At 35.5% G+C, this 24,231-nt stretch overlaps 1 protein-coding gene across 3 annotated transcripts in view; it reads right to left on the minus strand.

Moving 5' to 3' along the window:
- Positions 1–24,231, minus strand: part of LOC139127715 (GRAM domain-containing protein 4-like) — a 137,177-nt gene that overhangs the window by 72,202 nt on the left and 40,744 nt on the right. For all 3 annotated transcript variants that reach the window (XM_070693610.1, XM_070693609.1, XM_070693611.1), the window contains exons 5-6: positions 23,090–23,163; positions 282–438 (exon numbers count right to left, since the gene is read on the minus strand). In XM_070693610.1, coding sequence (XP_070549711.1) covers positions 282–438; positions 23,090–23,163 — 231 coding nt within the window. The remainder of the gene's footprint in view (positions 1–281; positions 439–23,089; positions 23,164–24,231) is intronic.

Below are 24,231 nucleotides of genomic sequence, written 5' to 3' on the forward strand. Positions count from 1 at the left end.
ACTGGTACACTTCAATATGAATCCACTGGCAAAAGGGCACACTAACATCCTGTCATATTGTAGGACTATATTTCAGTGTATGTATTTAATTCAATTTAAAAAAATACCATTTATATGCATCTTCCAGATAAATACTGCAGCTTTTCTTATATGTGGTAGTTCCACTTTATGGATATATAACCAGTAATTACAAACAGAATGACAGATATACCTGCAGAAAATTGAGACCAACTGATTCTAATAGCTCCTACAGGGAAGCCAAAAAATTAAATGTTCCTTACTTTTTCACAGTTAATGGATCACCATCTTTGCTTTCGGGTACTTCTTCCTCCTCGTCAAGGTCAGTGAAGTCTGAGATAAAGTTGTAATAAATTGCTAAAAACCATGCCAAGAATTTGCTCTGCTCTCCTTTCCTTTCTAAAACCTTTTCCACCTTCACTGTAATGTAATGAAAGATATATTCAGAATCATTTTCACCCAGTTTAAGTAACATATTCATTACTTCATAAAGTCTGTGTGCGATGTGTGATAGTGAGTGTACGAGTGTGACTGCTTATGAACTCGGCAACCTGAGGAGGCGTCACAGTCAGAACACGTCATCGTTGATGACACAGTCCCCACTTGTTAATGGGTACTTTGATTACAAGTCCTCAGAGAGGATAGGGTCCTCTTCATTAATAAGATCTGTGATAAAAATACTTTGATATAGCTGGCACTCAATGGCCAAGAATGAGTTCCATGGTGATGAAAACATAAAACCAATGTAGGCCACCATCCTGAAGGTCATTAAATGAGTCAACTAGGAATTAATCAACAGGATGTTGCAAAACATTTTTGCATACTATCCTAACACTAACAGATTATCACCTGTACCATATTTCATAAAGTTTGATGCAGTATTTACAACACTATGAGATCAACATCTGTATCAAGTTTCATCAAATTTGACGTTGTATTTGTGGATATATCACTCTAATTAGGAAAGTTCATTACATATGCAATTACAAATTAATTAAAATGACACTGATAAATGTCTTTTTCAATGTTAAAGCAATGTGAGCTTAACATCTGTACAAAGTTTCATGAAATTTGATGCAGTATTTCTTGACATATCAGCCTAATTACCAAACTTCAATAATTGACATGATACTGCTACATGACGTGAAACAAATTGACGAGCATATGTCTGAAATAGGTCAATGTCCTTGTACCAACTTTGAATGACAATGGTGGAAATATGTCTGAGTTATGGCTCTGTACATGAGAAAAATTGTAACAAAATCACCGCCACGCCACGACGAACATATGTATAACATAAGTCAATGATCTTGTACCAACTTCGAATAAATTCGCTTGATACATGTCTGAGTTATGGTTCCGGACATGAAAAAATCGTAAAAAAAGTGGCCACACGGTGGCCATATTGAATCATATCACAAAACAAATCAATGTGCATATGTATGACATAAGTCAATGTCCTTGTACAAAGTTTGAATAAAATCGGTGAATAAAATCGGTTGAGACATGCCCGAGTTTTGGCTAAACACATGAAAAAATTGTAACAAAATGGCCACACGGCGGCCATATTGGATCGTATCACAAAACGAATCCATGTGCATATGTATGACGTAGGTCAATGTCCTTGTACCAACTTTGAATAAAATCGGTTGAGATATGCCCAAGTTTTAGCTCTGTACATGAACAAATTGTAACAAAATGGCCGCTTGGCAGCCATATTAGATCATATCACAAAACAAATCGACGTGCATATGTATGACATAAGTTAATGTCCTTGTACCAACTTTGAATAAAATCTGTTGAGATATGCCTGAGTTATGGCTCTGTACATGAAACAAGTCATCATTGATGACACAGTCCCCACTTGTTAATGGGTACTTTGATTACATGTCCTCAGAGAGGATGGAGTCCTCTTCATTAATTAGGTCTGTGATAAAAATACCTTGATACAGATGGCGCTCAATGGCCAAGAATGAGTTCCATGGTGATGAAAACATAAAACCAATGTAGGCCACCATCCTAAAGTTCATAAAATGAGTCAACTAGGAATTAATCAACAGGATGTTGCAAAACATTTTTGCATACAATTCTAACACTTGACAGATTATCACTGGTACCATATTTCATAAAGTTTGATGCAGTATTTACAACACTATGAGATCAACATCTGTATCAAGTTTCATCACATTTGACGTTGTATTAATTTGTGGCTATATCACCCTAATTAGGAAAGTTCATTACTTATGCAATTACAAATTAATTAAAATGACACAAAACAAATCAATGTGCATATGTATGACATAGGTCAATGTCCTTGTACTAAGTTTGAATAAAATCGGTGAATAAAATTAGTTGAGACATGCCCAAGTTTTGGCTAAGGACACGAAAAAATTGTAAAAAATGGCTGCCATGCAGCCATATTGGATCATATCATGAAACAAATTGACATACATATGTATGACATAGGTTAATGCCCTTGTACCAACTTTGAATAAAATTGGTTGAGATATGCCTGAGAGTATTATGGCTCTGTACATGAAAAAATCGTAACAAAATGGCTGCCCATATGGATCGTATCACATAACAAATTGACATGCATATGTATGACATTAGTCAATCTCCTTGTACCAACTTTGAATAAAATCGGTTAAAACATGTCTGAGTCATGGCTCTGTACATGAAAAAGTTGTAATAAAATGGCCGCCTGGCGGCCATATTGGATCGTATCACAAAACAAATCGAAGTACATATGTATGACATAGGTCAATGTCCTTGTACCAACTTTGAATAAAATCGGTTGAGATATGCCTGAGTTATGCCTCTGTATATGAAAAAATCGTAACAAAATGGCCACACAGCAGCCATATTGGATCGTATCACAAAACAAATTGACCTGCATATCTATGACATTGGTCAATGTCCTTGTACCAACTTTGAATAAAATCGGTTAAAACATGTCTGAATTATGGCTCTGTATATGAAAAAATTGTAATAAAATGGCCGCCTGGCGGCCATATTGGATCGTATCACAAAACAAATTGATGTGCATATCTATGACATTGGTCAATGTCCTTGTACCAACGTTGAATAAAATCAGTTGAAACATGTCTGAGTTATGGCTCTGTACATGAAAAAATCGTAATAAAATGGCCGCCTGGCGGCCATATTGGATCGTATCACAAAACAAATTGACCTGCATATCTATGACATTGGTCAATGTCCTTGTACCAACTTTGAATAAAATCGGTTGAAACATGTCTGAGTTATGGCTCTGTACATGAAAAAATCGTAATAAAATGGCCGCCTGGCAGCCATATTGGATCGTATCACAAAACAAATTGACCTGCATATCTATGACACTGGTCAATGTCCTTGTACCAACGTTGAAAAATACTTTAAAGGACAGTGTGCTCACATTCGGTTTGAATTGGTCCATTCGAGAAATATTTAAACCAGGAAAAACAAGAATGACAAAAGCAAATAAGGTCTGCAACTTAGGTACTTGAGGTCATCTTTAGGAACATGCATATCAACTTCTATAGCAATGGGACAAGCAGATCCTAAATACATAAGCAAATGTCAACACACAAAAAATAGACAGAGAAGGTTTGTTAAAAAGAAAAGGTGGGAGAGGGTAAAAAAATGTACAAGGGATCTGGTAAAAAAGTAATGCTACCTCATCAATCTTCTAGACCCTACCCCTCCTGAATATCAAATGTTCCATCCCTTGGTATTACATAACGCCAGATGACAGGAAATATATTTACAACCTTTGGGAGTTTTTAATCAATGCGATGAGTGTTATCATTCTAATGTAAACAGCACTTAAGTTAGTTACAGATAGTGAAATGCCTTCCACTATGGGTGGTGATTACAACATCTGGAATTATCTTGGATCCAAATTGTATTTCTTACATAGAAAAGTTGCAAAAATTGGTCCGCAATGAAAAAATTCACCTCAGCTTTGTTTTCTGGATCAAATTTTCCGACAAATTGATACCAAATATGACAAAATTATGTTCACAGCCTTCGAAACTGTCTCACAACATATCCAGGGTTGGTGTAGGTCATTTAAGGTCACAAACTGAGAAAATTACCTAAAATATACAAATTTGGGGGTTTCCCAACACTTTGAGCAGAAAATTTATCTAATAACATCCCTCAGGACTTTATACCAAATTACAAAGCTATCAAACAAGTAATTTTGAGAACATGTTTTTTTGACCAAAAATGACAATATTGTCTTAAAAATACAATTTTGTATATTTCAGGACAATTTCCACATATCTAACTATTGTCATCTCTGTACGTCTGTGTACCAAATATAAAAGCTGTCGGTCCAGGGGTTTTAAAAAGAAAATAGTGTTTAAGATTTTTTGACCAAAAATGACAAAATTGCTCCAAAATAGTAATTTTCCCAATTTTGTCATAATTTCAACAAATTAGAAGAGTAACACCCTCGCAAAGATCCAACCCAAAGTTGAGAGTGATTGGGCTGGCGGTTTCAGAGGAGAAGAATTTTTACTGAAAATGAGAAAAATCACCAAAAAATTCAGCAAAAATACAAAATTAACGATATCTTCACAATATTCATAAAACTGTATAAGGTTCACCTGAGGTACTTGCATACAAATTTTTAAAGCAATCAAAACAGCGGTTCTCGAGATATTAATTCTTGACCATTTTCACATTTTGTATGCTCATTTGCATAATTTTGGCAATGCAGACTTCATTTGAACAAAATCCCATCTATAGCCCAGGATGCATCCACACACCAAATACCAAGCTGAAACGTGCAGCGGTTTGCGTGTTTTTGATGTTGACGGACATACTGTACATACATACATACATACATACATACATACATACATACATACATACATACATACACACATACGTACCGGTACAGACGCCATCGACTTCAGCTTATACGATAAACTCACATTGGTATAACCAAATGTGAGCTAATAAAATCGGTTGAAACATGTCTGAGTTGTGGCTCTGTACATGAAAAAATCGTAATAAAATGGCCGCCTGGCGGCCATATTGGATAGTATCACAAAACAAATCGACGTGGATCTGTATGACATATGAAGTAATCCTTGTACCAAGTTTGAATGAAATCGCTTTTTGCATCTCTGAGATATCTGCGTGAATGGACGGACGGACGCACGGACGCACGGACATGACCAAACCTATAAGTCCCCACGGACACCGTCCGTGGGGACTAAAAATCGTAACAAAATGGCCGCACGGTAGCCATATTGGATTGTATCACAAAACAAATTGAAGTGCATATCTATGACATTGGTCAATGTCCTTGTACCAACTTTTAATAACATCGGTTGAAACATGTCTGAGTTATGGCTCTGTATATGAAAAAATACTAATAAAATGGCTGCCTGGCAGCCATATTGTATCGTATCACAAAACAAATCGATGTGCATATGTGTGACATATGAAGTAATCCTTGAATTCGACCGGGTACATCGTCTCACCACACGTTCCCGTCCACAACCTATCATCGCTAAATTTTCTCGCTACCACCCTTACCAAATTCTGGTACAATAAAAACATACCCGAGGTATACTTTTTCAGACCAAGTAGGTACATGTTTGGTATACCAGAGGTATACCTTTGGTTTAAAAAAGAGCCTACCTCGGGTAATCCAGATTTGGACACTTTTGCCAAAAATAGGTATACCTTAGATATACCTATTTTTGGCAAAAGTGTCCAAATCTGGACTACCTGAGGTAGGCTCTTTTTTAAACCACAGGTATACCTCAGGTATACCAAATAGGTATACCTGCAATTGTCCAGATTTGGACACGTGCGTCCCAAAATAGGTATACCAGAAATATACCTTACCAAAACAAATAGGCATAATTTAGGTATTATACCTGCAATGTACCTATTTTGTTTACATAGTTGTTCAGACGATCTGAACTATGTAAACAAAATAGGTAAATTTCAGGTATTTACCTAAATTATACCCTTTTGTTTTTGTAAGGTTTACTTCTGGTATTACCTACTTGGTATGCAAGTGTCCTGAGATGGATCGGATCTGACTCTTTACCAGAAAAACCAGAGATGCTGAAAACCAAAGAAACAACATACTCAGGTGACAGCAAAAATTATGCATTGTACCATAAGTTTCAACATTTTTCTCTTCTCTTACAATAATAAATTCAGTTCAGATGAGAATCAGAATGAGAAGCTGACAAATTTAACAGATTGTTGATAGCACAAAATATGTTTATCTGACTAAGCTTTGAAATACCAGCATCACAAGAAACCATGCTATTAGCAAATAAAGGTATTATTAAATAAAGGTATTATTAAAAAGACAACAGAGAAAAAAAGGTTAAATTCAATTTGTGGTATGATTTATTTATATATGCCATATGCCCATTTCATGCAACCTAAAAAAATAAGTGTCTTCAAAAGACATTCATTTGACATATGAAGTTTCATGTAACTTATGTTACTGTCAAAGGCTGTGCTTTGGCTTTCTTGCTCTCTGTATTTCTTGTCCGTTTACAGTACCAGCACTGCATTCTGAAAAATACAAATCATTGAGGATAGCGTGTAACGTAGTCTTCTTGTTTGACCAAAACCTGTGAACATTGTAATTTGATGAAAGAAATCTGTAATTATTTGAAAATGAGACAAAAGCAAGTTGGAAAATTGAAGCGAAGAAACCTAATGCATAAATAATTATGATCATTTATAAATAATGATTAAAATGGACAGCCAACAACTCGCAGTATGCTGTTTACAAGGAGCTAGAAACGGAGGAGCACCATGTTTACATACACGATGGCGACAATGTACAGCTGTTGTGAAACAAATGAATTCTGTATGAATCCGTACTCAACAAAACGCATCTGTTGTTTAACATAGCAATACAAGGGTTACAGAACATAATAGCGATGTGTAAATAGACAGCACATTGACTTACATTCTGATCGGCTGGCAGGATAGACGCTGGACGGTTCCCATTTGCAGCGAGGTCTCTCCGAGTCTCCGTTGTATATCATATATGAGAAAATTTAGTCGGAATTTTTACTGCTTTTCGCGTCCACAAATTTTGAACTTTGTCTGTCCCTGATACTGTATACACGTTTTTGCGACACTATGATATCATTTGGGTGGTAATTCCATAGAAAGATCGCAAAATTGTCCATCAGATAACTCCCTGATCACAAATACACAGCCGACAACACTAAAATCTAAATTCGCGGCGATTGAGCCTCTTGACATTCACGGAAGTGGTATCTATAAATCATTACGCGATCGATAAAATAGTTCCGTTTTTAAACACATGGACTTGACTCTACATCTGCACAAATCTGTTATGTTTTATATTAAATATAGCAATCAATTTATTACATGAATAAAAATGGTTGATTTGAATGATAGAAAGACTACGAAGAGAGTAAAATTCTTTCAGCACGAAGAATCAATATCAATGCGCGAACTGAACTTGATGAACCCGTGACCTGAGAGTAAACATGATGGCCGCTCACACAGCGGGCCGGCAAAACAAAACGCGTTGGACATTGGCAAAGTAGCATACTGGATTTTCGTTTAGCAGCTCGGGATGTAGTATCCTAAACCTCAAATGTGTGATCGGCAATAGCTCTGATGCTGAAAACATAGATAAAAGCCTTCACCTTAATCCATGTCATCAGATGGCTAGATTTTGTTAGGGACATCGCTGCAGGGAGACAGCAGACTACATGAAGGGCATCCTAAAACGACTGTACGGATCTTTTGCTCAGAGTTGTAATACGACCGCGGTCACATGCTGTGCTTGAAGGTAACGGGTCCTTGCTTTAGACATTGAATGCATTGACATTAACTTGTCTGTTTCTTAAAATGAAAAGTTCTCGTCTGTCGACATTTGTAAGGTACAAATTTGCGGTATTGATTAAAAGTCTACGACCGGCGACCTGTCCTTGCTGCTCATTTACAAAGAGGTGTACGTACAGATAAACGTAATTTAACAACTTTTCGTTTGAAACTGCATTATAATTTTGGTGTGAAAATATTATGAGAAACTACAGGGCTAGACTTGCAAGACAGACAAGTCCCTGTTTTAATAATTTGTTTTCCGAAAAATTCTGCTGTTGATCAAACCATGATTTACCCAATCAAATTAAATGACATAGTTAATGTCACTACACATGCAATACCCATCCTAAAATAGCAATGTTGCTGAGTTGTATCGATTTTTAGGAGCAGATTTGTGTTTACAATTTAATTAATAATAGGTTCATTGGGTTTTTAAAAATAAATGAATATAAATGAAAGATAAATTTTGCATTGCTTGAATATGACCGGTCACACACTGTACTGCCTGGTAATGAAATACAGTTACTTCATATTTGCAGCAATAATAAAGGAATCAGTCAAACAGGCAGAGACATTTCAGGTATCACAAGAGTTTTCATCGACATGCACTCTACAAGCAGACTGGCATGGCAAAAAAAAATACTAAGTCATGGATTGGTATATTTCTGGTATACCAGTCTTCAACTTGACCATACATAGTAGAAGAGGTACATAATAGGTACTACCTGTTTCCTACCTAAAATGAACTGTTACATGTTAGGTAGGCCTATACCTGATTTATACCTGATTACTGAGGTACAGCTTTGGTACACTGTATCAAAAATTGACCTTGAAAATAGGTACTCATCTGGTATACCAGGAGTATACCAGAAGTGCTTTGGTATACCTCTGGTATACCAAAGAGATACCTAAGCTATACCTTTTGTGGCGAGAATTTGGTAAGGGCAACAAAGAAAACAAGTGTTTGAGGCCGCAAAGAAGCCCAAAGGCACCCATTTCAGAATATCTGAAGATTATACACGCAGAGTCAGAGACACTTGAAGACAACTCGGTCGTCATCTTGAAGCCGCGTGGGCGCAAGGAAAGCGAGCATATCTTTCGTTCGACAATTTAAAAATAGACGGTAGTACCTACGCCTATAACAGTGTATGCGACGATATTCGCCCCTTGTCAAGAGTGGAATGCAGTGACAGCTGAGAAGGTGGCCAAGGCCTGGGTAATTATAGTATAATGAATGATCAAACCAGTGTGCTACATTTACAGAATGGTGACTCTAGTAATCAAGTTTTGCCTTTAAAACTACATTGTATCTTATGGAATGTACATGGTCTTGCTTCTAAAATTAATGATTTGGATGTAATGTCTTACTTGCAAAGTTTTGATATTGTTTGTTTGTCAGAGACGTGGATTAGAGATGACTCATGTTACGCTATGCATGGGTTTAAATCATTTCAAAAACCAGGTGTTAAGCGGTCAAAATATGGGAAGCATCCTGGTGGAATTAACATATTTTACAAAGAGTCAATGCCTTTGAGTGTTAAATACATGCAAAGTAATTCTGATGATATAGTGTGGTTGTTTTTCTATGTCAATTCTACAGAAAAATCCCCCGTTGTTATTTTTGCTGTAGTGTATAATTCTCCTCAAGATGAGGAAAGAATTGGTTATGAATGTTCATTTGACATTCTCGAACAGGAATTTGCAAATTATAGTGGTATGTTTCAAAACTCCCAATTTTATATGTGGAGACTTTAATGCACGTACTGCGAACGATGTGGATTACCCCGATGATAGTGTAGCAAAGTTTGTATGTCATGATGTTACAACGCTATACAATACTAGTATTTTCCTTCCAGAGCGTCAATCCAAAGATAATGTTGTAAATAATGTTGGAAGAATATTTCTAGAATTTTGTAAAAATACTGAATTAAGAATTGTAAATGGTAGATTATTTATTGAAGCAGGCAGTGGAAATTTTACTTTTGTAAGTGACACTGGTTGCAGTGTAATTGATTATTTACTCACAAAGCCATGTAGTTTTTCAAATATTTGTGACTTTTATGTCGATAACAGGGTTGAATCAGATCACCAACCGTTAGTTTTTGATCTTAGTCTTTCTCGCCATAAATGCTGCTTCTGCTATTTCTAGTGTTGGTGACAAATTTATATGGAATGTCGATAAAAGTTCAATGTTTTTTGCTTATTGGGAATCGCTACAAGCAAGAAGTCGAATTGAAGAGTTTAATTTTTACATTGACAATTTGAATATTGACAGTGCCGCTGATTGTTTGTTATCTATGATAAGATCTGCTGCTGACGTGATGAAAAAAACTTTTAACTATGGTGTGAAAACTACAGAGCCCAGCGATACTTCATGGTATGATGGTGAATGCAGAAGGTTTAACGCATTGTACACTCAAAAGTTAACAATTTTAGAAATAATCGGTCTGTTGTCAATTTGAATGAGTTGAAAAAACTCAGAAGAGACTATAAAAAATTGGTGGCTCAAAAAAAGAATGATTTTAAGCAGAGTAATTTAGAAAAGTTACTATCAGCATCTAAGCAAAATGATTGTAAGCAATTTTGGTCACTTGTAAAATGTAAATCGGTTCCTGTTCCTGGAACTATTCAAAGTGATGTATGGTTTAATTATTTTTCTAAGTTGTTAAATACTCCTGGTACTGTTGATGATAATTATATGCAGTTTTATGAAGAGATTACGGATTTTGTTGACAATATTGAAAATGACGAATTGAATATTAACAATTTAGATGTTTTGAATTCACCTATTGAGATTGATGAGGTAGTTGAATCAATGAATAAGTTAAAGTGTGGTAAAGCACCTGGTTTAGATGGTGTAACCCCAGATATCTTCAAAGAATGCCCATTGCTTGTAAGAGAATTGTTTTGTAAACTTTTCAACGCTGTTCTTGACTCGGGTAATTTTCCTGCTGCTTGGGCAGAAGGCTTAATCTCTCCAATTCACAAGAAAGGAGATCGTAATAGTGTTAATAATTACAGAGATATAACACTGCTACCTATAATGGGTAAATTGTTTTGTATTATTTTAGAATGTAGACTTCAAAAGTGGCTTAAAGATAACCATCCAATTGTTGATGAACAGGCAGGATTTCGGAAATCATATTGTACATCTGACAACCTATTTATTCTGCATACTATTGTGAATAACTATCTAGCTCATAAAAAAGGTAGAGTTTATATTGCTTTCATTGATTTTGAGAAAGCCTTTGATCGAATTGATCATTATAGTATGTTTTATAAACTTTTGAAATGCGGAGTAAGATGTAAATTTTATGTTCTTCACTCAATGTATAGAAATGTCAAAGCCTGTGTGAGAACTCCAAAGGGAATTACAGAGTTGTTTGACTGTAGTTTTGGTGTACAACAAGGCTCAGTTTTATCACCTCTTTTGTTTACAATTGTTGTTAATGATATTGGCCAATCTCTGAGCAGCACTCGTCGGTTTTCTGGTGCTGATGTTGGGATTCTAAAAATCATTTATTTACTTTTTGCAGATGATCTTACCCTTATGAGTTCCTCGAGAATAGGTTTGCAACGTTTAGTTAACCAGCTTTCTGAATATTGTTGTAAATGGAAACTCTCTGTGAACACTGATAAAACCAAAATTATTGTTTTCAGAAGGGGCGGTGGTTTTAAAATCTTATGAAAAGTGGTTCTATAATGGCAAAAGAGTGTCTGTTACATCTTATCAAAATTATCTTGGTGTTGTCTTATCATGGACGGGCCTTTGGTTTCAAGCCCAAAAAGCTTTAAGTGAACAAGCTAGTAGGGCTTTATTTTCTCTAAATAGTTCCATCTATAAGTTTGGAACCTTACCAGTTGACATTGCCCTCAAAATATTTGACGCAAAAATACTTCCAATACTACATTATGGTGCTGAAATCTGGGGGTTTCCATCCAGCCAAGGATGTAGAAAAGGTACATAATAAAATGCTACGCTCATTATTAAAACTGTACAACAATATGTCAACTAGTGCAATGAGGGGTGATTTAGGCGGGTTTCAATGAGAGTATTCAGATATTGTAAAATTATTAAATATTGGCTCAGACTTTTAAAAATAGACAAAAATAGACTACTTTACAAATGCTACGAATCCAAATATCAAAAATTAATGTATCTCATTATGATTTTTGGGCAAGGAATGTAAAGTGTTTGCTTCAAAATTACGGTTTTGCTGAAGTTTGGGAACACCAAGGTGTGGGAAACGAGGCTGTCTTTCTTCAAATTTTTAAGCAGAGATGTATTGATATCGACATTCAGCAATAGTCAGAATCTTTGAGTTAGTCTCGAAGATTGTATACGTATTCAACCTTTAAAAAGGAATTACATGTAGAACCTTACTTATTGTACATAGATAAACCAGTGTTTAGGCTTGCTCTGTGTAAATTTAGATTGTCAGCTCATACATTGAATATTGAAACCGGGCGTTGGAGCAAAACTCCACGGTGTAACAGACTTTGTGAGTTGTGTCATTTGAACCAAGTCGAAGACGAATTTCACTTTTTGCTTATTTGCCCAAAATACCAAGATTTAAGAATCCAATTTATTCCCCTGTACTATTTCAACCCACCTGTTATGTACAAGTTTAGTACTTTGCTATCATCTGAAAATGTAAAGACTCTAAGGAAACTTTGCAGATACATATTTTATGCTATGCAACATAGAGACATGATTTTAGGTAATAGGCAGACTGAAGCACTCTAGCTATGTATCAAATTATTGTTATACTTTGCTGTACTTTTTTGGCCGGTGGCCAACAGTACTGAAATAAAGAAGGATTGAAATTAATCCTTGTACCAAGTTTGAATGAAATTGCTCGAGGCATCTCTGAGATATCTGCGTGAACGGACGGACGGACAGACGGACGGACATACATGACCGAACCTATAAGTCCCCCTGGACGGTGTCCGTGGGGACTAAAAATGTTCACAACTTAGCTCAGTTATTATGCCACTATTTTTGAGAAAGTGGGATTTGGCTGAGAGGTTCTGTCAGTTGCTTCTCTGCTAGGTGATTGGATACTGTAGGTTGTGAGTTTGAACCTGATTGAAAACACCATATTAGTGACTGACAGAATAGAGGTGACTTGGCATACTGGTAATTTTATGACTTTACAACTGATTGACCATCCAGTTAAAGCTAGAAATTGACCATCCAGTTAAAGCTAGAAACTGACCATCCAGTTAAAGCTAGAAACTGACCATCCAGTTAAAGCTAGAAACTGACCATCCAGTTAAAGCTAGAAACTGACCATCCAGTTAAAGTTAGAAACTGACCATCCAGTTAAAGTTAGAAACTGACCATCCAGTTAAAGTTAGAAACTGACCATCCAGTTAAAGTTAGAAATAATCTCTTAACTTGATGGTCTGTGTGCACCATTAAAATGGTTGATCAAACTGAAAATATGATGGACACTCTAAACAATACAACTTTTCTTTGAGTTTTTTTTATTATTATTGGATATTGACAAAGGTTAGTTGCTAGTCAATGATAGTACCTCATCTGTGTTTGCCCATATGAGGTTAAATAGAACTGGTCACCCAATTTTTAAATATTTTTCCCACCACTTTGTTCTTTTTTCTGATGGTGCAGCACTAATAGACACATTTCTCAGCTGACACACTTGATGCCTTCACCTATTTTTTGGCTTGGCTGTCTTAGATGGAGCAAGTACTTCAACAGGTATATCTATGCACTAGGTCTTTATTGCATTTCAAACTCAATTGAATCCAACCTTAAGGGGCCGCTGCACCCAACACGGTGTATTTTGCTCAAAAATAACTTTTTTGAAAATATCCATTCAATTCTAATTATTTTGGCAACCCAAGATTAAAATATTGATTGGGTTCACCTTTCAGCTTGTCAAGCAGTTGTAAGTTGAATGATAAAGAAGTGTTAATTTATGAAAATATATGCAAATTATCCAATTTCCTGGCTTCTTTTTCCTCCCAATTTCAAAATTTCCAAAGAATTTAACTCCACTCAGGCTGGGTCAAATTTTCTGAAATTTTCACATTATGTTCTCTAAATTCTATATAAAAAAAGCGACTATTTTGTTTGGCAATAATGTTCTTACAATTTGAATAAGAGGCATTTTAATTTTGTTTATCATGATTTTAATTACTTTTTTGAGTGTCAGTTCAAGACATCATATTTCATGCACGTTGAACCGTGGCACCTGGTAGTTGTATTTAACTCAACACTGTATAGGTATATGTGTGTTTGGACAAGTTAGACAACAGCTAAGAGGGGCTAAATTAACTCGGCTGGCAATGGACCTTTTTACAAAAAACATGAAAATGTATTACTATCATCTTGAGTGACGCTCTTCCACTTAGTGTTGGTGTCCCTCAGGGCTCCATTCTAGGTCCTCTTTTCTTCCTGCTTTTTATTAATGATCTCCCCCTAGCTTTAGACAATTCAGAAATCAATATGTATGCTGACGACACAGCGGCACAGGCGGTGGGCCACAATATCCAAGAACTTGAAACTAAGCTCAATGGTGACATGACATCCATTTTGAGCTGGTGTTGTAATAATAACATGTGTATAAATACAGAAAAGACCAAGGTGATGGTCATTGGAACCTCCCAGAAAAAATCTAGAACAGACAAATGTATAAAAGTTGTTTGTAATGACGAGCAGCTTGAATGTGTTAAGCAAGAAAACCTTTTAGGTCTGTCAATTGATGATACTTTGACCTGGGATAAACATGTCAGTAAAGTATGTGGTAAAGTTGCTTTTAAGCTTTTACAGTTAAAGCGTATACGATCATTCTTAACTAAAAAAGCAATGTTGACGTTTTATAATTGTTTCATTTTACCTCATTTTGATTATTGTTCGAACATATGGGGTCATTGTTCAACCACTCTTTTATCTCGTATAGAAAGACAGCAGAAATCTGTTGCTAGAGTGATTTTAGATCAAGACTTTAATACTCCAAGTTATGTTTTATTTAAATCCTTAAGGTGGTTGCCAATTCGTGAAAGAGTTTCATACAATGAATCAGTTTTAATGTACAAAGTTCTGAATAACCTTGCTCCTGAATATCTTAACGTTTTTAGAGGTGTAAAGCAGATCCACGGACGTAACACAAGGTCTGCGAACAGAGAAGATCTGTATATTCCAGGGCATAGAACCCAATTTTTCAAAAGAAGTTTTATGTACAACGGGGTTAAAATATGGAATACTTTGCCTGGAGAGATCAAATCTAGCTCTTCACTTCTATCATTCAAAAGAAATTGCAAGTGCCACTTTTTTAAATAGATGGGATAATCTTACTTTTATGTAATTTTTAAATCTTTTTTAGATGTTTTTTTTTACTTGAAGCGTTTTTACATTTTTTTCTCTCTATAAAGTTTTCTTCCTGAATTATTTTTTATTAAAGTAAATATTGTAAATGTTGTTATACTCCACGCTGTGTGAGAAGAGCCTCAGGCTCAACAGTTCATCGAGTTTAAATAAAGTTTAATAATAATAATAATCATCATCATCTTCTAACTGAGGCATCACTAAATAGTCAGATTTTTAGAGTGGTCAAAATTAGACTATTGAAATCTGAATGAAATGATCCAAAATGGGTAACTGGGGGACTTTAGGATGTGAGACTACAGTGAATTTTGAGCCTTCATATTCATAAAGTACCAGTATTCAAAAACAAGTCATCACAGGACACAACGGATTCAAATGAGTGTGTTTCACTTGGATCCGTCAAAGACAATCCCAATTGCATGGGCATGCAACCTTCTCAAGTGATGGAAAGAGCAAATAATGAAGTGTGAATGTGATGGAGACCTAAAAGCTTCTGCAATAAAGGAAGCATTTCATGAAATTTGTCATGGCAGTTGGAGGTAGATGTATTCAATTTAGGCCGACGGTAACGCCTATGGCCACGACTACATCTTCTACGGACAGAAAACTCAAAGAGGCCCATTACATTCACTTCTAAACAACCAGGACTTGAGAGATTGCCCATATCTTTTATGTTGTCATTACAACCATAAGGCATTGCGGTACCAAACTGTCTAATCCAGTGGTATTCTCTCTGTCTACGGAATGGTGAACTAAGTGTGGGGCTGTTGGTTGGATGGTATATTTTTTCAAGAATACAGACACGCATAGACAAAGTGGAGTAATTGCCTTGGTTAAAATGCTTATAAAATTGTACGTCCAAAGATCGATTCACTCCATTGTGATGTCCGTTCATTCTAGATAGTAAGCTGTTTCCTGTTTCACCAACATAAATGAGCCCACACAATTAACACTCAATTCCATAGATTACGTTTTCGGTAGTGCAATTCAGAGGTTCCAGACATCTGGTAGAATAGGTAAGTGACTTAAACATGATTTTATCCAAAAATCAAAAAAGACCCTTTGAGATATTTGCCCAAGTGATAGAATTAAAAAATATCATCAAGGACAGTGTGCTAACATTCAGTTTGAATTGGTCCATTCAAAAAATATTTCAACCAGAAAAACATGAATGACAAAAACAATTAAGGTCTGCAACTTATTTAGGTTCTGGAAGTCAATTTTAGGAACATGCATGTCAACTTCTTTAGCAATGGGACAAGCAGATTCTACATACATATCAGCAAATTTCCTAAAATAATCAGCCAGAGAAGGCTTGGCAGAAAGAAAAGGTGGGAGAACGGAGAAAAATAATGTACAACGATCAGGTTAAAAAAATAATTCTACCTCATCAATCTTCCAGATTCCCCAATATCAAATGTTCCACCCCTTGGTATAGACCATGTTTACATAAAGAGCTAAAATTTCCAGATGGCAGGAAATGTTAAAATATGTGAACTATTTACAACCTTGCAGATTTTTAATTGATGCTATCAGTGCTATCATGTTATGTAAACAGCACTTTAATTAGTTACAGAGAGTGAAATGCCTTCAACTGTAGGGGTGATTATGACAACCGGAATTATCCTGGATCCAAATTTCTTATCAGTCCTTTTGTGTCTTACATGAAAAATGTTGCAATAAAAAAATTACCCTCAGCTTTGTTTTCTGAATCAAAAATACAAGTTTTCTTGATCAAAAATGACAAAGTAGTCTTAAAAATACAAGTTTGCATATTTGAGGACAATTCCACATATCCAACTATTGTCATCCTGGGCATCTGTATCCAGTATATAAAAGCTGTCTGTCCAGTGGTTTAAAGAAAAAAGATGTTTGAAGATTTCCTGACCAAAAATGACAAAAATTGCCCCAAAATGGTAATTTTGCTAATTTTACTGTAATTTCAACAAATTAGAAGGGTAACAACCTTGCAAACATCCAAATTTGAGAACAATCGGGATGGCAGTTTTGGAGAAGAATAATTTTTACTTATAATGAGGAAAACAACCAAAAATTCAGCATAAATACAAAATTCAAGATATCTTCACGATAAACATACAAGCGACCTAGCGGCCAATATAGCTCCGCTGTGTTTATGTATTTTATGTATTTATGTTTATGTTTATTTTTGACACATGTTGATGAAGAAGGGGGAAATCTTGATAGCTCAATGCAGTGGCCAGAAAAAAGTGGCTAAAATAAGCTGCAAAAATACACAATTGAAGATTTCATCATACTTTGAATATATCACATCAGATCATCCCTAAGAACATGTCAACCACAGCTATCTGATGAGTAGTTTTGCGAGAATAAAATTTTCTGACCAAAAATGGCAAAAATTGCCCCAAAATTACAAAATTGCAGATTTCATCATAATTTCAATAAATATCATTGAGGTGATCTGTGGGAACCTGTATACCAATTTGCAAAGCTATCTGATGAGTAGTTTTGGAAATACACATTTTTTGACCAAAATGGAAACATGGGGCCCGGGGGCACCGACGTCCTTTGTACCTCCTTACTGTTTATTATTTGCCATAAATGTGAAATTTGGCAAAAAGTCAAATTGTTTGGACATAAATGAAAGTTATTTGAACTGGTTGGTTACTGCTCAGCATATTAGTTCAAGTGTGGATTCTAAGTATCAACAGCCTTGATATGTGTGAAAGTGAATTAAGAATAAGAGATGGGACTCAATAGGATCAACAATATCTAAAACAGGAAACGGTGAACTTATATAATACAGAAGGGGAGAAAATTTAGCCACAAAATATTGTAATATAATGGACAATGGCTAATCTATAAATCAAATTACTTAAACTGGATTGTTGGCATTGATTACACATGTATTTATTGTCCATCAAATGGAAAATAAATTTGGGCCATTAATTGACTAAAACACATTTGCTTGTTACACTCACCACACTTGTACTTAGTATTTGGAGTGTACAATATCTACAATACAATGATAAAAAGTTTGGACTCTGTAGGTCAACAGTACATCTTTAATGTATGAGACTAAATAAGCTTACCCCTCAAGTATGTATAGGCCAAAAACAAAATTTAATTTTGAATTACGTAGTGCAGGGAAGGACATACAATATGGTGAAAAGCAAACTAAATATAAAAACTGAATATACAATTATATGGAAATGTTGTTTTACAGTCATGAGTATCTGGTGCGTGCCAAGAGACAAATATTAACATTGGACTGTATCATCCTGACCACAGTTTGTCGGTACAAAATATTATGCTATTCACGATAGTAATACAACATAGCTTGCATTTTGTTCACAGTAGAACTGAGTTTTACATGTAAGATAACTTTCTCGTAAACTGTAAATTCTGGCTTCTGGCAGCTCAAACGTCGCAATACTACATTTTTTGATATGATACGGAGTGACTTGCACACATATGCAATATGCAGTGACAGTCGATATATTCACAGTAAGAGTCTACTACATTCAAGCATAGTGATGTTGACAACTACATGCATGCCAGTGCACGATTTCAAGTAGCCAAGAGAAAATTCTAATGGTCTTTTAGTGGAAATATAGGTATTAAACAACAGTGAAACAAACAATATTAGTTATCGTGACCGTGCTAAAGTGCAATCTCGGATCATGTATGATCTGATGATCCTGCCAAATTGCCATGTCGGATTATGCCGTGATTCTGAAGTGCGCGTACTTCCTTTAATAGTAAATCGGTCAACATAAGCACACACTGTCTTTAGCGATCAAAGTCAACAATGATGTCAAAATCAATGCACAAACTGACGAAATTACCCAAAATAAGCTACAGAAAACTAAAAGTTATCGCTGTGTCGAAAGGACAGTACATCAACATAAAACGACTCTAGTTTGTTATGACATGGACGTAGAAGGAGAGAGCGTTCCCTCGCTCTCACCCAGCTATTAGTACGGGCCGCCGGTGGGATTGCCTCGCTAAAGCAATGGCTTCGCCGGTACCGGGTGAGTACCGAGTACGAAGGCCATCATTCTTCAGTCTATCGAAGGAGCGTTTCGTGCCAAAAAATACATGACAGCAACAAAAGTACCATCACTGTGAACTTCGTATTTACAAAACATCATCAAATACACGCTAAAAACTTCAAAACGTCAAAATTCGCACCAGACCGAGAAACAAGATGGCGTCGGTTTGATTTTTCAAAGTCCTTGCAAAACAACGCTAACTTGTTATGAGCGCATGCGCATATTAAGGGGAGACCTGTTTGATTTCGGGGGGTATGTAGGAAGTGGGTATGGGAACTTTTGTTTTTGTCAGAGAGACATTTTTTTATTTCTACTGTCAGACCTGCATCAATTTTTTTTATTCAAATGGAGTAGCAGTGCAATTTTTCAAATTTAAGCCAGTGTTTCACATATCACAGGATGGTTTTATGTATTCATTTTACATTCCAACAAATGAAAACAAAATGGAAAGTCTAGTATGTATACAACTTTAAATTATAGAACACTTTTTTGACAAATCAACTGTGATCAGTACTATACCTGCTTTTCTTTAAACAGTCAATTCCTTTTAAGTTCTCAGGGGAGATGTATCTTTTGTGGTCAGAGAAACAAGGCTCACACATTGTATTTCATTATATTTGTTGTTCCTCAATTTTTCATTGACAACTTGTAATCTTTTTAACATATTTATATTGAGAGAATAATATATTGGTTTTAACACTAGGTAGGGAGGCCAGCAGGTCGCCCAGGACGCGCTGAATTGACACTCAATCACCAGTGACTTAGTCATGTTCAAAATTGAAAAACATCGATAACGGGAAAGAAAATTGTGGAAAAAAATACATGAGGCTAAAAAATAAAAAATGCAGCTATTCTCTCATATGTTTTTATTTCTTTATATGAACTACTTACTTTTTGAATAAACTGAGCTAGAAACGGTACCGGGAACGGCGATCTGAAACATGGCGGCACCTAATATTTACATCGCCGATTTTGAAACGCATGTTTGAAGGTGAGCCAATCAAAACATCCCTTACATCGAATACTCATTTGAAAGCCCAGATCTCGCTCTTTCTCGCGATATAAGGTTCTTCACCAACATAAGGCAGTGTATATGACCAAATCCGAGACAAAAAATTGAGAGCGATTTTTCCGAGACCTAACCCGACCAACCCTCAGTGAAACGTCCTCTAGTACGCAGTTTATCATTATTTCTTTGAATTTTTGCTAGGAAAATGAGAAATTTTGAACAGCTCACGTATTTATTGACGGAGTTATTGACCACGCTTCGATCGAAGATTCCGGTACGATCTCATACGGGCACTTTGTGGTATTTTCAATATGGCGGCCCCCTCGATTTCCAAACCGGAAGTAGTGATATGACTACGTTTTTAGCCTTTGACAGAAAACAGTTGGTATTTTTCTTGTTTCAATGTAGCGATTATATTTTGCAATGTGAATCTGTGACATTTTGTGAAGATTTCTTTAGATTACCCCACTAATTTGGGTTTTAGAAGCGATAAATCTTGACTACATGTACTACACAGTAATCCCTATGTAGAGTGTCTGTTTTTACCGTCGCGTTTTACGCTTGGTTATAGAACGTACATCGTGTGTAAGAATTGACCATTTGACGATCAACAGAATTTATTTTCAATGATAACATAATGGAAATGAATGAACAAATGATTTATTAGTTTGAATGTATAAACTTCTCTCTGACAATCGGCTGTTTACGTGATTCCTGTGTCAATTTTACAGTGCTCGGATATATTTTTCGCATCTAAATGTGAACTTACGGATGAAAAATTTCTGTATATCATGCCATATGTATATACCTTGTCATATACCTTCCTTTTGCTCCAAATACCAAATACACATCTGAAAACCAAAGAGTCATTAATTCTATGCACAAAACTGTAAATGACATCCAAGGACCCTCCATTAATAAGACTATCTGGTGCTACCTGATTTGAACACAATCATCACATGATTTGTTTGTACTCCAATGCAACTCTCTGGAGGCTATATTTGTTTGTAGACTCAACTTTATTGGTTGCTTATTATCACTTGGTATTTGTAAAGACAAGTGAATAGTAATATTATGGGTACGTAATTTTCAATTGTAATTACATGTATACTGTAAATCAAAACTCCACATGGCCCCAGTGGTGATGTTTTGAAAGCCTTTATTGGATAAAATACTTTTTGTAGGTAGTTTTAATGCAGTAGCGCTATTCAAAAGTGTCATCAGCTCAAAAAGACTTCAATTTGATATATCACTTATGCCATTTGAGCTTAATATTTTCATTTTGTCATTTCTCGTTAAGTGTCCGTCATCCGTTGCCATGGATAAATCCAATATGGCCACCATCGTAATCGCGTGATTTTAGGATACATTTGTGTGTGCTATTGAAATCTATCTCCATGCCAAATTTGGTACAAAAAGATGTTTTATTAACAAAGTTACAGCAAATTTACTCTAAATTTCAGCTAAAACTCCTCTCATTTTTTGTCCCATTGTTACCATGTATTGTCTTTCTTTGGCTCCAGTGGTGTGACTGTAGATAGACGTAGCAGGAACTGAATCTCGTAGCGACACACAGAAAGTATGGCTGCTCGATGCATGAGAGCGAGGTTGAAAGGCCTTACTGGTTCTGACCACTAGATGGTGCCGCAAACACAACTTTACTGCTTACCCTTACTGCTAACGTACACTCCTATGAGAAAACCCACTCAACACATTTTTATTTTATTGAAAAAAAATAATCACACATAAAACAGTATTCATGTATAGCATTATTTTAAAAATAATTGTTTCTTAACTATGATGTTTCTACAAGCTGATAAAAGTATGGCCATCACATTTGCTTAAGAAGTTCTTGAGTATACTGGTAGTCTTATTACAAAAATTCATTAAATATGCAAATTAGAATTAATTAACCAAACTAAATAAACTTTTACCATAGTTATGCTATAGGGTAATTAAGTATGTGTACAGTCACATCAAATTTGGTTCAATATTTCTTGAGATATAGCCCTATGGCAAAAAAGTCATAAAATATGCAAATGAGCAATTAATTAATAAGCCACACCCACTAAAATCTAATCAGATCTAAGTCTCATCATGATAATACCAAATACCAAATTGCATGACATTGGACCTAAGGGTTCTTAAGTTATGAGTGGAACAAAATCTGTCTACGGACGGACGGACGGACGGACGGACAGACGGACGGACGGACGGACAGACGGACACACACACAGACATTGTGGCGACAAAGGACACCTTTGGTGCTTCGCACCACGGTGTCCAAAAACGACTTTTGCCTAAGTTTGCATTTTTTAATTTGCCTAAAAAATGCAAATTTGCGTATTTCATCAATTTTATCAAATCTGAATAAGTCATGAGTGGAACGTAGACAGATTTGTTCCACTCATAACTTAAGGGCCTGTGTAGCAAATATGACAGACAGTTTTGAAGTTCCACTCATAACCTAGGGCCTGTGTAGCAAATATTGACAGACAGTTTTGAAGAAGAAGCTTTAAATATGAAAAGTTGATGGACGACGGACTCTGCCACACATTCATATTAGATAAGCTCTTTGTTGCTGACAGTGGAGCTAATAAAACTGAATGAGGTCATCCCCTTGGGACTAACTACAAACAAAGTTTGATTACTATTGGTTCAATAATTTCAAAGAAAAGAATATTTTGAAGAAAAAAATATGTTGGTTTCTCTGTTTGCTCTTTTCGTAAGTGTTGTCTTAGAATCTGCTGATCAAAGTAAATATCAATACGTCCTTTCCTGTTACTAATATTCTGTTTATGTACCACTTATACTTACCCTTCATGTCTTCACCTCCATCAAGAACATCTCTGGCTAGTTCCACTTCACCTGCATTACTTTGAGAACTGTTCCTGGTAAATTAATCAGATTGTACATGTGTTTTCAATAGGAGCTGTATACATATCAGCGTATGTCATCAAGTGTGCAAGTTGTATTATTTCCCTCACACTGATAAAGAGAAACAAGGCATGCTATACTTTGCCATACAGTATCATCACTTTTTAGTTCATGTGTTCACGCACATGAGCTAATGTCTTAGTGATGTCTGTCTGTCTGTGTGTTGTCTATCTGTCTGTGTGCTCGATATCTCAAAAACAGCTTATCAGATCAGAATCGAATCTGGTACATAGATTCAGTTTGCAAATGGCAAGAGTTAATTAGTTTATGGTGGGGGTGGCTTGCTTACATTTTGCTCATTTGCATAATTAATGATTTTAGAGAAAACGGATATACACTGAAAACCACTGCACAAAATTTGATAAAATTTGCTACAACTGTTGATCACATCAAGATATATCAGCTGTGAGAGTTATAAAGGTGTGACTTGAAAAATAATTTCTAATTTGTATATTTAATGAACTTTCCTAATTAGTGATATATATCTGAATTACTCGATCAAAATTGACCAAACTTGATATGTATATTGAAGATGCTATGATTTAACATTATTGAAAATTATTAAGCAGTTTTATTTCAGCTATTCCTAATTTGCATATTTAATGAACTTTACTAATTAGGGATATATATCTGGATTGACTTGACCAAAGGTGATGAAACTTGCTACATATAGTGAAGACACTATGATACAACATTTTTGAAAGTTATTAAGCATTTTTAATTCATCCAACTCCTAATTTGCATATTTAATGAACTTTTGAAGTTAGGGATATATATTTGAATTGATTCAATCAAAATTGATGAAACTTGCCATGTACATTAAAGATACTCTGATATAACATTATTCAAAGGCATTAAGCATTTTTACTTCAGCAAATTCCTTATTTCCATATTTAATAAATTTTCTTCATTAGAGATATATATCTGAATTGACTTGACCAAAGTTGATGAAACTTCCTCCTTTGCCAGTAATAGCTGAGTTTATGGTTTGTTACCATTTCGTCTTTCTCAACCTCATTTTT

This window comes from Ptychodera flava, unplaced genomic scaffold (assembly GCF_041260155.1).
Source record: "Ptychodera flava strain L36383 unplaced genomic scaffold, AS_Pfla_20210202 Scaffold_35__1_contigs__length_1935909_pilon, whole genome shotgun sequence".
Lineage (NCBI taxonomy): Eukaryota > Metazoa > Hemichordata > Enteropneusta > Ptychoderidae > Ptychodera > Ptychodera flava.